Source organism: Ambystoma mexicanum, chromosome 10 (genome assembly GCF_040938575.1).
Source record: "Ambystoma mexicanum isolate Mex_15411 chromosome 10, UKY_AmexF1_1, whole genome shotgun sequence".
Classification (NCBI taxonomy): Eukaryota; Metazoa; Chordata; class Amphibia; order Caudata; family Ambystomatidae; genus Ambystoma; species Ambystoma mexicanum.
Genome location: NC_090932.1, coordinates 685,754,417 through 685,771,732, shown reverse-complemented (window position 1 = coordinate 685,771,732; position 17,316 = coordinate 685,754,417). Strand labels below are relative to the sequence as shown.

General features: G+C 45.5%; 1 protein-coding gene across 3 annotated transcripts in view; it reads right to left on the bottom strand.

Annotated features, from left to right (window-relative positions):
* Nucleotides 1–3,015: 3,015 nt before the first annotated feature.
* TFDP2 (transcription factor Dp-2) overlaps nt 3,016–17,316 on the bottom strand; it is a 751,258-nt gene continuing 736,957 nt past the window's right edge. The window contains exon 10 of one of the 3 annotated variants that reach the window (XM_069618279.1): nt 3,016–4,686. In XM_069618279.1, the coding sequence (XP_069474380.1) occupies nt 4,500–4,686 (187 nt within the window). In that variant the 3' untranslated portion in view covers nt 3,016–4,499. The remainder of the gene's footprint in view (nt 4,687–17,316) is intronic. The other 2 variants (XM_069618278.1, XM_069618277.1) reach the window with 2 other exon arrangements.

Sequence of the window (17,316 nt, the reverse complement as noted above, 5' to 3'; positions counted from 1 at the left end):
TAAAAATAAGCATTTAAGGGAAACGAGCAAATGTTCCTCCATATGGATCCAGGTCATTCTTTAGATGCTTAATCGCTGGCAGTCTTTTTCATTGGCAGAAATGTACAGTTTTTAAAGTACCTTTTTTGTTGCTTTATTGTAGGTTGTTCTAAAAAAATGTTGCCCCGACTACACAATTTCCTGTTTAAAAGCAACTTGTTGCCTCTCTTGTTTTGGAATAACACTCATTATGCAGTCGCACAACGAGCAGGTGTACTATGGCACGACCCTTACAATTTTACAGATTTAAGTGTATGTGCTCTAAATTACACTTGCCATATTAAATGTGAATGGCTGAGAGAATACAGTGTTTTTGCCAAACTCGACCTCGCTGGTGTGTCCTGTTTTTGCTGTACTAGCTAATCAAGTTGAGTGCTGGTAGAAAATTCAGGATTCATCCAAACATTGCGTGTTCGTAACTGAAAGATGATTATTAACAACATATTACAGCACCATATCAGTTCCTGTCGACTGTTTAGTGGATCAGCAAAATACTCAATTAACGAGTAAAGAAATGGCCCTTTTTGTGATGTAAGGTGCGTTGGCACCATGAAGACCAATTCCTCATGGGCAGAAATGGATTGACCCATCGGCAAATCGGAGCAGTCCCACAGAGCCTGGCGCCTCTAAAAGGTCTGGATCAGCAACCTTCAGAGCCAATCACCCACATGGCACACACCAATGCCACATGGGCACCTGAAAGTCTGCAAATCTTTGCGTCTATACAGCCCAGGCTGCCTGGAGATGCTGCTGTTAATAAGAAATTGTTAATAAGAAATCTTTGGGTTCTTTTTCACAAGAGTATCGAGGGGCTCTGACACATCAATGCTTTCTGTTTGTCCAGAGAAAGAAACATGGCAGCAGGATGCAAAACTAAAAATAAGAAAACTGACAGATGTTAAGACTGTGTTCTACTCCATTGCAACGTTCAGAAGACCCGATGTTGCTCCTTTAAGCCGCTTCTTCAAGGAGCACTAGGTTGATAAAGCAAGCAATCACTTCATCAATGACAAATGATCCACTCACTTCTGAGGATGGACTTCACTGCCGATGCCAAACCATAATCACGCCCAAGGTGTGGTTCCAGCATAAGCTCCCTGGCCACTTCAGCTATCTTGCCCAATGATGCCTCGAGCATAGAGCCACATCGGCGGATATAAGGTAACCTCACTTGGTTGCCGCATTGACTCAATCAACTTATTGAGCAGCCTGGAAGCGTGACTGAAATTGCCACATGTGCCTGAACAGTCGAATATTGGCAACCCTGCAGGCTTTACATGACATTTGTATGGCTTTGATGGCAATTGACATGCATTCAAAACAGAATCATTTTATTTCAAAAGTGGTATCAGGTGAAATCGCTTTTACTCCCTGCGGTTTGCATACGGCTTGCAAATAGTGTAAATGCTGCGTGGGATTCAAAACTTGGCAGGCAGCACTTACAATGGATTCCTGTGGAATCCACCTGCTTTCATCAGGTGCTAAAAACAGGGGGCTGCCATAGGAATCCATCAGTTTTACTCCTGCATGGAAATGTCATGCTGGTGCGAAATCATTTGGCATTTAAAAGACGAGGAAGACTGCATGGCGGGAACATTGTTTCTGCGTTGTGCACCTATTCAGCCTTCAAATGCCATGGCTTGTAAAATTCAAGTGCAAAAAATTCCCGCCTAATTTTTACTCCATATGTTTGCACTCTGGAGCATAGACAATGATCCTTTCTGTGATCAAATGTATTTACAGTGGATAGAAGCCACTGAAATTGGAAAAACAAATCTATGCTGCTACTGGTAAGTAATATAATATCCAGGGAAGTATTCAGCTTGCTGCACAGACATATCCGATAAAAAAAATGTGAACCCGTTTTGCGTTTGGCATGGAGTTTGGCAATCATTCTGGAGCTTTGTTGGGCAATTTTCTCATTCCAGCCCATGGAGGTTCTGCCAAAGGCGGTTGCAAGGCACCTTTTCAGTTTCAGCGCAAGCAGGCGCTTTAACGTTCCACACAGACCACCTTAAATCTTTTTAATACCACGTGCTTGACTTTCTTTGCAATGGCTCACTGACAACTGGATAGCTCTTGGGAAGAGGTGTACGACTTGATCATCGTTTCGGGGCAGTGATTCATGGACACTGCGTCACCAAAACGCCAATACTAGCTCTTTACTTAAAAAGAAACCTTGTATCCTGTTCATTCATCGAAACTCTTTTCCTCTCTCCCCCGAAACCATAAATATTCCCTGAATTTTCGAATTTAGTAAACCGTTCAAACATTTAGGAAAATGCACAGTTCAAAAAACGTTGATGCGTTTGAAGTGTGCACCAGCGATTTAGCAGAAAGTCAGCATCTCTCTGACTTCATTAATGCACTCACTCACAATCTCGAAAGCCACAGCGGGCGTCAGTATTTCAGTCTAATATCACCAATGAGCAGACTGTTGACACACCTTTGCATCCAATAAGAAGAGGCAACTACTGAACTGAAAACGTTCTGCAGCGACACCAGGAACTTTATTCAACTAAGGACTTACAGAAAGGGTCTCCTGGTGGCAGAGAGAGATGAAGCAAAGTAGCTGAAAACCATAGGCTTTAGAAAGTGTCCTCCAATGGCCAGTCTCCATTATATTCTAGGTGAAGGCACACAACGATGTAGCACTTGTGGTTTCAGAGGGCACTACTGTCTCGGGTAGCTCATGTCCACCTTGAAATATCTTTTTTCAAATACAGAGATCCAAAATCGATTTTCTGGGCATGTTTTAGTTAAATGACGGAATGGACGGCACAGAACACCATAAGGAGGAAACCATCTCCTTGCCCCACCATTTCTTGGTTCAATACATGTGACTAGAGTTGGTCAGGATAGTGAGACGCAAAGGAGGTGGCAAGAAACAAACGCCTGAGAAATTCACCGGATTGTCACATTTTCAAGAGATCCAGCAAGATTCGCAAGGAAATGCTGAATAAGGCAGCGGGACAGTCTGAGTCACCAAAATTATTATTAGATGCCTCTACCGTGTCCTCAAAATCTTCAAAGTAACAAGTCCAGTTGCTGCAATAACAAAATTATTTCGAGCAAAACAGAAACCCGCAGCACAAGTAACCATCAATAGCTTCCTTTCTCATTCCGAGAGCTATGCACAGCTTGCCTGGACCCAATCGCCTCTAAGAGGACACAATGATTGATCTGTGCAACCTTCATTGGTTGTGTGCAATGAGAACCTAGAACGTCGCAGACCGGCTCTCTTTTCAACAGACAGTCATATCCTTGATGCCCCCACAACAGTGAGCACATACAGGACACGTCAACTTATTAACAAATGAACATTAAGAACCAGGATTAAAATCAACCAATGGAAGAATAGGTACAAAATAAAATAAGCAAACCTCCTTTGAGGAATTTTAATAGAATGGCTTATTTTCAGTGCCAAGTCTGGGGTGAGAGAAAATATCTGAGGGGACGTGGTGAATAACTGTGCGCTTCTGTGCCACGATGTAGTCCGAGTATAGCTTTGAAAAAAAGATACTGGAACCTCTGCGTCTACAAGGGAACCAATTAGATAACACTAGGGACAGACAATGCCAACGTGCTTCCTCATCTATACGGTTATTCTCTAAGCAATGCTTTCTCAAAGCGTTCAGACACAAACAGATTATGTTCTTAAAGAAGTCAGAGATCATGAAACATTGTCAGGAGTTCCTGCCCCCTCCCCTCCCCTCCAAACATGGTCTTCAATTCTGAGTGTGCATGTTATATACACTGCCTGGTCTTTCATGATATTTCTATTTAAGCAAATTGACTCTTAAAAGTGAGTACTGAGGGTTAGAGCAATACTTTGTTCAGAAAAATCCACCCCAATACCTCAAGGAGCCATGTTATGAGTTCTCAGACAGCAGGGCAAATTGCCCTTTTCTCCTGCCTACTCACACTAACCACCCTTGTGATTCTTCAGACGGAAAGCTTGTAAACAGGAAGCACACCCTGAGCAAGACCTACCAGATAAACTGAACCCAGCAGGTTGCTAGGTTGACTACAGCATTAGCAAATGACCTTTTGCTTAAGGTCATGTTCTAAGGAGGTTGGAGAGGTTACCAGACAAACACTCCTCAACTGAGCCTGGACCGATCTACAGTCTCGATATTAGCAAGGCCCAAGACAAACTAAAGAAAACAAATGTATTTCAGCAGGCCTTCCAGTATCGGACAATCAACATAGTTACTTGACATACAGAAGTCCATGACTTTGAGCATTTGATTTGTATTAGACGGCAGACCGTTTTTCCTCTTTGTTACCAATTCACTGTTGCACTCTACCACTGCTTTCAAGTAACCCTCATATATCCTAATGATATTCTCTTTAGTGTGTGTGTGTGTACCGCACAGTGCACAATGGCCACACTGTCCACCAAGGCGCATCCTGGAAACACACACAAGCAGCATATTGTTGTCCATTTTCAACTGTGGCTATTCCACAGAGGAGAAGTCGTCTTCATCGTCCTCGTCTTCATAGTCATCGTTGAAGGAGCATGGTGTTTCCCCCCGAGATTCTGAATAATGCGATGTCTCGCTGCTGGAGAGGTGACCACTGGAAGTCATTAGCAGCCCTGTCGCTAGGGCCACTTCAGCATCGTAGTACGTCACCACGTCGGCACTAGATAACAAAGCAGACATCTACTGGTTACTTACATACATCTCACAGTGAAAATCCGCAAAGTGACTTACAACTAGTAACACGAATTACAATGTGAGTGATTGTCCTGTTTTGTGTAGGAGTTAAGTTGCAACAAACGTAAAATACTGATCCAATTTTACAGCTTTCTGCAATATTGCAAAAAAATAAATAAATAGTACTTCTTCACTCAAAGTAATACAGAATTGCCTCTGCCCTCTTTAACCCACTTAATGTGCCTTAGTTTGTGGTGTGGACTGATGGAACACCAGCAACAAAGCAGAGGACATTTTCAATTGTGCCACCCTGTAATATTGTTGGTGTGGGTTGCAGATTTGGAATAATATACTGCCCAATTTTGTAGCCGTACCTTTCCAGATGTTGTGATGTGAATAATAAATACTAGCGAGGCACTGTAGCCTAGTCACAGTGCAAACCAGATTTATATTGGGAACTGGTGAGAAAAGGAAGGCTAAAACTCTCCTAAACTGACCCGAAAGGGAGAAAGTACACACACCAAATCAAAAGAAGTCTCAGGCGCACTTAAAAATGCAATATAAAACAAAGTAAGAACAAGGAACAGAGAATGTATTTTCTAAATGCATTATATATTGAATCACCGATTTAGAAAATGTGCATTAAAGGAAATTAAAAGCGCAAAGTTAATAGTAAAGTAAACAATAAGCCATAATTTTTACTCGCAAAGAAACCTTCACACAGAAGATGTAAATCATGCTAAAAAATAGCAAAGCGTATGAATAACAGACTATGTGCATTGAAAATGATGTTGCAATTGATTGTCATTTTCGACAAGAGCTCTTTGATGGTTGGTCAAAATCTACTCTTAGTTTATCAGATTTAAGTTGGTTATAATGAATATGCCTTACTATTTTTGTTTTCAAGCTTGATGCAGGATTGAAGCCTTAACTAAGAGGCCTACATAGATACAATCTGTTATTCTGGTCCAAATTGAAGCCACACTAAAAGGTATGTGGGCGCTTAGACCTCAGACATCAAAATAATGAAATATATCATGTAGGCTTCTGTAAACAAAAACAAAAAAACTAAAACTAAAAAAATACAATGTATTCAGTTTCAAACTGGTAGGTGTTAAGGCGCCCACCCTCAGAGCGCTTACCACCCCCCCCTGCTACCACTTACCTCAATGGGCCTCTCTATCACCTGCCCTTGCTCACATCACAGAGACCTCACCATCTAGAGCCGTCGTGGCGGCACTATTCCTGTTGGCGCTCCCCTCTTTGTGGGCACTGTTTACACTGGCAGCAGCCATCTTTTCGGGCCCACGTATGCGTGGACAGACATGTCTGTGATTACGCGCATGTGCGGTATGCCGGGCCTTGTGGCAACAACGTCTTGCTGTCCAAGTCTCGTTTTCAGCATAGGGCTTCATAGGGGTCCTGGTCATGCCGGTTCTCCACGTCTTAATGCAGGTTGCAACCAAACCATGCATAGTTCCTGTGATTCCTTCAGTGATTCCAGTCTATCTTCTGCTCCCCTTCTCCTTGTTCCTGCTTTCGTACCAAATTTCCTTTTGTCTGTCCCCTTGCCCTGCTCTCTCCCTGTGACCATTTGCTGGGTATCTCTGTTCTTGCCTGCCTCCAGCCTCTGCCTGCCTACAGCCTGTGCTCTTGTCAGCCTCCAGCTTGCGCCCTTGCCTGCCTCCAGCTTGCGCCCTTGCCTGCCTCCAGCCTGCGCCCTTGCCTGCCTCCAGCCTGCGCCCTTGCCTGCCTCCAGCCTGCATTAATTCACTTGTCTGCAGTATTCAGCCTGTTCATCTGCCAGCCTCCGGACAGTAACATCTGCCGCTACTTCTGGATTTACTGCAAAGAAACCATCTTGGACAACAGAATACAGCTTGGCCTTCCCTGTCAGTGCTTGCACTGTTCCTGCGCCATGAAAATCTGGGAAGAGCCATCCCGTGGCGTAGGGAGCTGATCCAGGACTTCCTAGTCGCATCCTGAGAGTTTTTGCGTTGGTTCCCGGCATCGCACTGACAACGGAACTACCATCTTCGACAGTCTGGCTTCTTCACCGCAACCAACAGGACAAACAGGTACGCAGTAGGTAACCCCAATATCTAGACACTTCAGATTTTACTGATGTAAAATCTTGACCAAGAATTATACTATATCTCCAAAGATGAATGGATAATGGACACCACAATTTATTGTTAGCCTGTGTTTGGTCAATAAAACGCAACAATAAAGGTTCTTAAGTCATAGAAGGTAAAACATACATTCTTCTGTCGCATAACCCGAAGAACAAGTTACTTTCTTACCTGGTAACGTTCTTTCGATGGGATGTTCCTCCGACGTATTCCACATCTTTTGACAGTGATTACCACAGCTGTGCTGCTTCGGGAAACCTTCGGCATAGGCGTCCTGCGTCGATGACGTTGATACGCTCCCTCAAGGACCTCCTCCAACGGTCGACATCACCGGATGTTATATGTAGGATGCACAACGCCCGTAGCATCAGTTGTAGTTTTTTCCCCCCAGAACGTGTGGCAACAATCTTCTGCCAGTATTAATATAGAAAGCCTTGCGGAAAGGGAAGCTGCAATCGCATAACAAATTCTGTAGAGTGGCAGGTAGGGAGGGTACGATGTGGAATACGTCGGAGGAACATCCCATCGAAAGAACGTTAGCAGGTAAGTAACATCTTTTGACAGACTCCCAAAGCAGTACCAACGTAAGGAGGTGGGAAAAGAATTTTGAATTCTTTATAGAATGCCCAATCAATTTGCGGAATAGAGGACTGCCTTGCCAAAGGCCAAATCTTGCCCATGGATAGAGTCCAGGGAATAATGTTTCACAAAAGTATGAGCAGAGGCCCATGTGGCTGCTTCGCAAATATTGCAAAACGGAACATCCCTCTGTAGTGCAGTGGAGGCAGCCATACCCCTAGTAGAATGAGCCCGTAAGCCTACTGAAGGGTCCTTTCCCGCCAAACGATAACACTCAGAGATCGTCAAAATGATCCATCTAGACAAGGTCTGCTTGAAAACAGCCTGACCTAAACGCCTTCCAGCATAACCTATAAAGAGCTGATCATCCACTCTGACCCGGGACATCCGTGAGAGATAGAAACTCAAAGCTCTCCTAGGGTCCAACCTATGGAGCCTCTCCTCCTCAACAGGATGTGGAGGAGGAAAGAATGCCGGAAGAATTACCTTCTGGCTCAGATGGAAATCCGACACAACCTTCGGAAGAAAGGAAGGCTGTACCCTAAGAACAACCCTGTCCTTCTGAAACACAGTGAAGGGAGGTTTGGCGGAAAGTGCCTGCAACTCACTCACTCTGCGGGCGGAAGTGACCGCAACTAAAAATACAGTTTTAAAGGACAATAGTCTCAATGGACAAGAATGCAGGTGCTCAAATGGAGCTCCCATTAGGAACTTTAAAACCAAATTCTAATCTCATCCCGGTACCCGGAAAGGCGATGGTGGAAACACATGAGTTAGCCCTTTTAGAAACTGAGATATCAAAGGGATTTTAAAATAAGAACATTCCTCAGACTAGCGCTTAAATATGGACAGCGCCGCCAGGTAACCCCTAATGGTACCCACATGCAGGCCCTTGAGGGCTAAAGAAAGCAAAAAAGACAAAATAAAAGGAATGGAACATTGGAAAGGATCCACATTCTGTACCCTACACCAGTCGCAGAACTTCTTCCAACGGCAACGGCACAGGGATTTTGTTGCGGGCGTTCTGGCCGAAAGCAACACCTCCATCACGTCTTCAGGGAGGTCCCAATCCTTATATCGCAGCCTTTCAAATACCAAGTATGAAGGCTGGGAGACTTGACCTCTGGATGGAGAATTCGACCCCCCCTCCATGAGAGCAGATCGTCTCGGTAGGGAAGTCGACGTGGAGGGCAGACGGTCATGTCTAGAAGGTCTGGGTACCACGCTCTCCTGGCCCATGCCAGAGCAATGAGGATCATCCGGGAACCGAACCTCTGCAACACCTGCGGAATGACGGGGACTGGAGGGAACGCGTACAGCAGTGGCAAGGACCACTCCACCATGAACGTGTCCCCTAAGGCTCCTCTTGGAGGAAATTCCAGCGAGCAGAATCTCTCGGACTTCTGGTTGACACTGGTGGCAAAGAGATCCACTTGTGGGGTTCCCCAAAGGGCGAAGATCTCCAAAAGAACTTCCTGAGCAAGCTCCCACTCATGAGAGACCGTGCTCTGCCTGCTCAGAGTGTCCGCCACTGCGTTTTTGTTTCCAGCCAGATGAACTGCCGAGATTGAAATTTCCTGCTGGATTGCCAAGAACCAGAGCTGCATCGCCTCTCTGCACAATGGGAGTGACCCACCGACCTTGCCCCCCCTTTTTGTTGAGGTAGTGCATGGCCACTGTATTGTCAGTCATAATCAGGACCTTCTTCCCCCCACACAGACGGCAGAAAAGCCTTCAAGCTCTAACAGATTGATGTGGTGTCTGGACTCTGACGGAGACCAACGACCGCTGCCTGTCAGCTCGTTGGCATGAGCTCCCCAACCCGTGAGGGATGCGTCCGTCATGATCATCACCTCTGGCCACGGTTGCCAAAACGGAGCCCCTTTGAACAGATTTCCTTTGACGGCCCACCACAGAAGGTCCTGGGCGACCAAGGGCGGAATCTGAACAGGGTCCGACAGCCTGCCGGAGGACTGCGACCACTGCATCTTGAGTGCCCACTGCAGAGATCTCATCCGCAGCCTGGCCTCTGGCACCAGTAAAATGCAGGATACCATGAGGCCGAGCAATCTCAAGAACTCAAACGCTGGGTGACTAGGGGCACGTTGAAACTTGTCCACCATCTGCAGAATGTGGTGAGCCCTCACCTGGGGAGACAAACACTGCCCCATGGATGTGTCTAGCACTGCCCGATGTACTGGAGCTGCTGGGTAAGTGAGACTTCTTTAAATTGAGGGAGAAGCCCAGCTTGTGAAGGGAGTGGCAGGTGACGTACAGATGATTCAGGACTTGCTCGGGAGAGCGCGTCCTGATCAACCAATCGTCCAGGTAGGGGTAGACGTGAATCCCCCCTTTCCTGAGATGCGCTGCCACCACCATCAGCTTGGTGAAGACCCTCGGGCAGAGGTCAATTCGAACGGCAGGACCCGAAACTGAAAATGCGAGTCGCCAGCCGCGAACCTCAGGTACTTCCTGTGCTTGGGATGAATCGGCACATGAAAGTAAGCATCCTTGAGGTCGAGAGACACCAACCAATCCTGAAGTTGAAGGGCCTGGAGGACTTGAGAAAGAGTAACCATCTTGAACTTGTCCTTCCTGAGGAGCTTGTTCAAACCACGCAAGTCCATGATGGGTCTCAATCCTCAGTCTTTTTTCGGGATCAAAAAATATGGGGAATACCATCCCTTGGTCCTCTCTGCTACAGTTACCAGTGCTATGGCACCTTTCTCTAGCAGGGATAGGATTTCCTACGCAAGGAGCGGATCCGGACGCTTCAAAAGAGAGCTACCTTGGTGGATTGTCATGAGGCCTCTGCCGGAAAGGAAGACAGTAGCCGTGGGCTATGATCTCCAGAACCCACACATCTGAAGTAATGGCACGCCATTCTACAAGATGCTGCACCAGCCTTCCCCCAACCGGCGAAACATGGGACATGGCCTCATGACTGAGCAGAAGCAGCTGCGGCAGTGCCTGAGGGCAAGGAGGCAACTGCCCGAGTGGCTTTGGCACCTCGAATACCTTGCTTTCCACCTCTGGTACTCCTACGGTGGCCCCTTTGACTGGCAGCTCCCCTCGATCTACCACAGGAAGAGTAGTATTGAAAGGAACTTCCCCTCCATTGCGGTCCCTTAGGCCGAAAAGGCGGAGGTTGACACACTGCAGCGCTCAAGGACTTCGCTGCAGCTCTGGAGGTCTGCAACGTCTCAAGGCTCTCGTCAGCCTTGCTGCCAAAAAGATGGACACCATCAAAGGGCATGTTGAGAATCCAGGACTGTACATCAGGAGCAAACCCCGACTTCCGCAACCACGCAAACCTGCGCATCACGGTGCTCGACGCCATGGACCGGCTGACACAGTCTGCCACGTCCAAACACAACTGAACGGTTTCACACATGGCATCCTTGCCATCCTGAACGAGGGCAAGAAAACCATCCCGTTCCTCCCCTTCGGGAATATGTTCAGCCACCAACGATACAATTCCACAGAGTGTGCGTGAATCTTGCAAGGGCACAAACGGAGTTGGCTGCCTTTAAAGCCATAACCCCAGAAGAAAATACCTTCTTCGCCCAACCATCAAAGCGTTTCTTGTCCCTAATCAGGAGGGATTGTAGGGTACGCAGCCTGCTTTGCTGGGGCCGTAGCTGCCTGCACCACCAAACTCTCCGGAGTAGGGTGCGTAGACAAGTAGCACGGGTCACCACTGGCTAGGCAGTATTTTTTCAGCAATGACTTATTCACTGCCGGGAGATTCTCCGGAGCAGTCCAAGCCGTCGCCACCCTTCTCTGTAAGGCCATATGAAATGGCAACACCGGGTCAGTGGGTGGACCTTGGTCCAAGATATCTGTCAGATCATCCTGCAGAAAATCCACAGGTGGAGCAGACCACCCCAGATACTCCGGCACCCTCGGCATTAGGCGCCTGAACGAGGAGTCAGCCTGTGTACCAGGCTCAGGCCTGTCAAACTCAACCTCCGGGGAGGTATCAAGACCACTTGCGTCATGTAAAGATTGACAAAGGTCTTCCAATTGGCTATGACCAGACAACATGTCATCAGGAACCTCAGGAGGCACAACCCCCTCTTCATCAGACCCTTCCTCTACCTCTGAAATGTACTCCAAGGGTTGGAACAAGTCCACCCTGGGAGGAGGAACAGAGCATGGGTCAAACATAGGCCGCACAGACATGCTGAGCGCCTTTCTCGTAGCTTCCACAGCTCTCCTGGGCACCTCTGGCAAATTTTCCTCAAAAGGTGTTGAGGGAGCCGATGGGAGTGACGTCTACCGAGGCGCGGCTTCGAGGCCGGGTCCCTGAGCGTGTCCTTCGACGGCCTCGCGCCGACGACTTTCTCAGAGCCGGAGCCTCGAGCAATTCCCTCGATGGACATGGCGCCAACGGCGTCGATGCCTTCTTCGAAGGCCTCACAGGCTCCAACGGCCTCGACGGCGTCATCCTTGTCCGATCGGGACCTCGAGGGTCCCCGCTGACCGTGCCGACCGTCCAAGCCCGAAGGCATGCGAGCGGTGGCTCTAGCGCGTTCCATGCCGGCTTCACTCAAAGGCGCGGACGGAACGGTGCCCTGCGATTCGAAAATCGCCATCATCTACTGGCGGAATTCATCCCATTCGGCCGGCGACAAGTGTTTCGTGGCTCCACCCGCCATCTGGTGGAGTCCCCTGACGAGGATGGTGAAGCTGCCCAGTGACAGCGCTTCCGTGAATGCCTCAAAGAGGCCGAGGAATAGCGGGACCCACTTCTAGAACGAGATCCCCTGGACTTACGCTGACACGGAGAGTCACCCCTCGAATCATCGATGGAAAGTCCAGCGGATTTCGACTTATGGGGCTTGGAAACCCTACCTACCGACAGCTGCTTCTTTCGCTCCCGCAAGACCTTCGACGTCAAAGACTGGCATTCGTCACAGTCCTCGGTGGCGTGGCTCTCGCCGAGGCAACAGAGGCAGACGTCGTGCGGGTCCCTAAGTGACATCTTGGAACCGCAGTCCCGACACTTCTTGAAGCCCGACTTCGGGGTAGCAGAAGACAAAGACATACACCAACAACAATAAAAGAACCGATTCAACAGGAGAACCGAGGCGCGCCGAGATTTCGAAGCAAACACGTTCGCGGAAAAAACAGAACAGAGGCTACGGGTGTCGTGCATCCTACATATAAAATCCGGTGACGTCGACCATCTGAGGAGGTCCTTGAGGGAGCGTATCGACGTCATCGACGCAGGATGCCTACGCCGAAAGTTTTCCGAAACAGCACAGCTGTGGTAATCACTGTCTAAAGATGTGGAATACGTTGGAGGACACAATACCCTCAAAATATATGTTTGACAAACGCACTGGTGGGATAGGAGTTCAAAAAATAAGGGCAGCTCAAAGTTCATTTACTTACTATGACCCTTCATTTGTCAATGCATGAAAAAGTAATATTGCAAATATCTCCCTCGAAGTAAAACATACAAGTGGAGGCGCAAATCACGTGATGCAAGACATCCAAAATGACTTAGCTTTGATGCAATTCGTAATATGCAAAAATATCAGAAAAACGACATGCAGTTTAAAACCTGAACACTTTGTTATTTTTAAGATATCACATTTACTGAACAATTTATCTTGGAGATTCCGTAAACACATTCATAAAAAAATATATATATCATAGTAAGTCAATGAACTTCTAAATAACCATGAGCTCTGCATAATTTTCTATCTGGGAGAATCCAGAAACATTTTATTTTCATATGCTTGGACTCGAACTACATTTTGAATAAATTACAAGGCACAACTATCAAAAGGCAATGTTTCATATATTTCTTGATAAAAAACAATATACAAAGTGACGTCAAAGATAAAAACATAAAAGGAAGGTGTGCTTATTTAATTGCATGGCTGATTGCAACAGTCCACATGCGAGGGCAAAAGGTGAAACAATCTCTCCTTAGTAGAAGTTCCCATTCGGATAGCCACTAGGAGTACAGTGTGTTTTGAAGGTGATCCATCCGAGTAACCACAGTCACGCAAAAGAATAACAGAAGATCCAGTAAAGATTCCCAAGCTTCCTGTGCAGCTTCTCTTCGACCACCAGAGGGGGAGGGGCACAAATCTGCCATCCTGAGAAGGAAGAACCTCTGCCCTGAATTGCAGTTGCCCGAAGTAAGTAGGCAGATACACAGTGGGGTACATGTATAGAAAAAGGAAGTGATTTATCAGAGAGGGCAATTACCTCTCCAATATAGATAAAGGTAATTGATTGACCAGAGAGGATTACAACTTCTGGGGAGGAGATTAGATTGACAAGGGTTTTTTGATTAGCCATGGGATAATCCTCCCCACCCCATAGGAAGAAAAAAATAACTCCTTTTCACCAGGGTTGGTAAAAAACGACATCACAGATTATTTATTATTTGTGCCGACTGGATGGATCCTCAGTCTTTCAAATGATATCTCATTTGAAATGCTACAAGAAACATGGACATACAATATTATCTTTTCAACCCATAAACAAGGGAAGGGGGTGATGAAATAGATATCAGAGGTACAACATTCAGTTATGTATCAACCAACTCAATAATCGTTTGATGAAGTAATCAACTTTCTCAAACACTTTGCACATTTGACTGATGGGAGACCCCATTCTTGTACAATCAGCCTAGTGTGCTACATCCTTCAGGAAACACAACTGCAGTGGGGGGTTTCACGGAAATGATGAATAGAAGCACATAATCTGCCCGATGTTTGCATTAACCTATGTAACTGAATTCTAAATATAGTCCAATTGATAATAGTTTGAATTTGAGAAGTGATTATATTTAAGATCTGATTTCTATGCTCCTGTGATAACTGAAGCATTTATTACGAGTTCTGATACAAACGAGTATAATACAATAGGAAGGTATGACTGTATGAAATTGTTTAAAAGCTACTGCATTTTTAAAATTATAGACCATATTATTGCCAATTCTACAAACAACATAGTGATTTGTCGAGTAACTGTGAAGAAAGTTGATTTTACTTCATTAGTTAAAAGTAAAAACTTCATATAAAAACTGTTTAATTTCTGTCCCTGATAGTGGTGGGGATTGTCCTATGGAGAGTTTATTAAATTGGATAATTTTCATATGTCTTGAATCCAGTAAAGGGTAGGCAATTATAATTTTGGATTGGGTATTTGAACTTCCCCAAAGACAGATGTTGTCTAATTATTAAAAACCCTACAGTGATGCGGTCTTTAATAAAACGTCTGCGGTGAGATGTCACACCTTTCAATAGAAGAATTACGGTCAAATCTCTTTTTTTAATGTTTTTGGCTCCCTTTAGATTTAAGAATCCAGGATTTTAGGATTCCAGATTATGCTATTATAACTAGGTAGAACACTCAATTTGATAGACATCAGGGGGATGCGATAATAGGAGGTTGTTGGAGAAGAGCAGGAAGAGAGAGTAGATGGACATCACAGACATGTTTGAGGGGCCAGTCTGACCCAAGGTTTGGGGAAATACCAAAGTCTGAAGGACTTTAGACACATGATGGGAGGAGGAAAAAGTATGTGGCAGATCATTGATGAGGGACAATTAGCGAATAGGAGTATAAAGTTGCGGATAAGAGCAAAGCTCATGAACCTTGGTGCTGGTTTTGGGGGGTGGTGACCAGGTCTTTCCCAAGTGCCCCTGAAGCCACCTTGCAGAGAAATGTGCCTTTTAGCAGCAGTTGTTAGGAGAAACCCAGCAATGTCTATATGAGCAGTTCAAAGAAGAGAACAAGGGTTACAAGAACTCCTTCAGCCTGATACCAAAAGGAGAGACTTGAAAGAGACGTAGATCAGGAGCAGGAACCCTTCAAGCCACAGACTGACCATACCTTATGAATCAATATGGGGGTGGGTTGAAGAGACTTGTTGTAGGCAAACCTTATGGTTATCACATTCTGGTGTCCTGGTCCTTTGTGCTGTCCATTTAGCTACATGACAGATGGTGAAGAAGTGGGATGCACAAAGGCTGTAGCTGAAGTCTACGCAAACCCTAGAATTCAAAGAGCAAGAACTTCCCAAATGCCCACCAAAGCCACATGTGACATTGCCGGCTTCGATTTATACAGAGTGTAAAATGTTAATATTCCCTCGGTGAGGAGAACCCTGATCTCAACAGGACTTGGAATAACCTTGCCCGAGGGAACCTATGGAAAGACTGCCCCAAACTTTGACTTAACAGTAAGGTTTGGAATTGATGTGCTGGCCAGCATTGGGACTATAGGGGGAGGGGCGCTAGTCGTCAAGGATCTCCTATTTAACCTGTGACAAAGACCAGCGCTGCCGACAAATAGTGCGGTTGCCAAACAGAGGATCCACTGGTCATCTCCTCCAAGTCCCTGTCCTAGGATAGAGGAGTGTTTGTCCCTTGTAACTCAATAGGGACATTGTCTTTTTAAAAGACACAGCCAGGGGTTTGAGAAATTGAAATAAAAATGATAAAAACAGTCAATTTTTTTATTCCATTATTTATTGATGCAGTCCTTTAAAAGAGCATGATGCCAAGTTTACAAAGTAAACATGAAAAGTACTATGAATCTCCATCTGAAACGGATAATGGGAATCTGTTTTGGCCTCAAAAACCCTTTCAACCTGTATACTCGAGGGTCAGGGAAGCTTCAGAAAGTGAAACATCACACTGGAGATTTCCTCCGGTACTCTCTTGGTTTGCTAGTGTGTCCCGAGCAAAAAAAAACAAGATTTATCCAAAACTGGTGCATAAGCCAGTGCAGAGAATACAGAGGGGGTATATTTGCCACATGCTCCTGTTCGGGGTCAGAGCACTCAAATGATTATTATACAATTAGTCACCCCTGCGTGGCACCTGTCCACCTTGTTTGAATTGAGTTGAATGCTCCAGGAATTGTGCATCAAATGAAAGGTTTATTATTTGTTCCATTAACCCTATGTCAAATTAAAGATTTATAATTTGTTCGGTTGGCCCTATGTGATACGTGTTTCGACCGCATTTGGTCTTCAAGACCGGGTTATTTCAACATGGAAACATTAGTACAATGAGAGTATGGCTGTTATATAGTGTCTTATGCACATCATTATTATAGCACTAAAAAATAATGAAAGGTGATAGGTAACCATTTCCACATCACAATCGGTTTCCAATATCTAAGTTACAATAATATGCAAAACAAGGGGGTTCTGGGAATCCCTCTACCAGCACGAACACAGCCCATTGGCCTGTTCTTGGGTGGATCGCCCGGGGATAGACTCTACCAAGTCTTTAGCGGACTCTAGAGTGGGTACCATCCCATAGAACATGACATTTTTGCCATGTTCATTCTCATAGAGGGGCGCCCATGACTAATTTTTAGGTTACATTAATAGAAATCAGATCAAGCAGTCAACATTAATCAATCCAGATACAGAACGCATCAAACAAACCAGTAAGACAAAGACAGAAAAGTTGTGTTGGCATGGGGAGGATTGGTGGGAAGAGAGAGACAAAGGGAACCGCAAATTTCATTAATTGCAGATTGTCATAGTATGATACATAATATGTGTGTTACCCCGTCTATGTAAGTGCTAAATCAGCCCTTCGCCCATATCAATTGTTATACTAAATATCACCACAGCTAACATCATGATTGCCATATCATATTAACTTGTTCGTTCAGAAGTAATTATTTCCTATTTGTGGGGTTATTACGTCGCTCTGTATTCACAGTTCAATTAGTAGTCACATTTATTATTGTTGTTATTATTATTTAGGCATAGGATCTTCGCTCAGTGCCCGCCGTACATTGCCTCACCTCATAAATAACTGATTATTGTATTCTCCTACTAAGTGGTGTTATGATCCATTAGTATTAGTCACTTTATGTTAACCCTGTCCATTACACCAGCCAAGTCTTCGCTA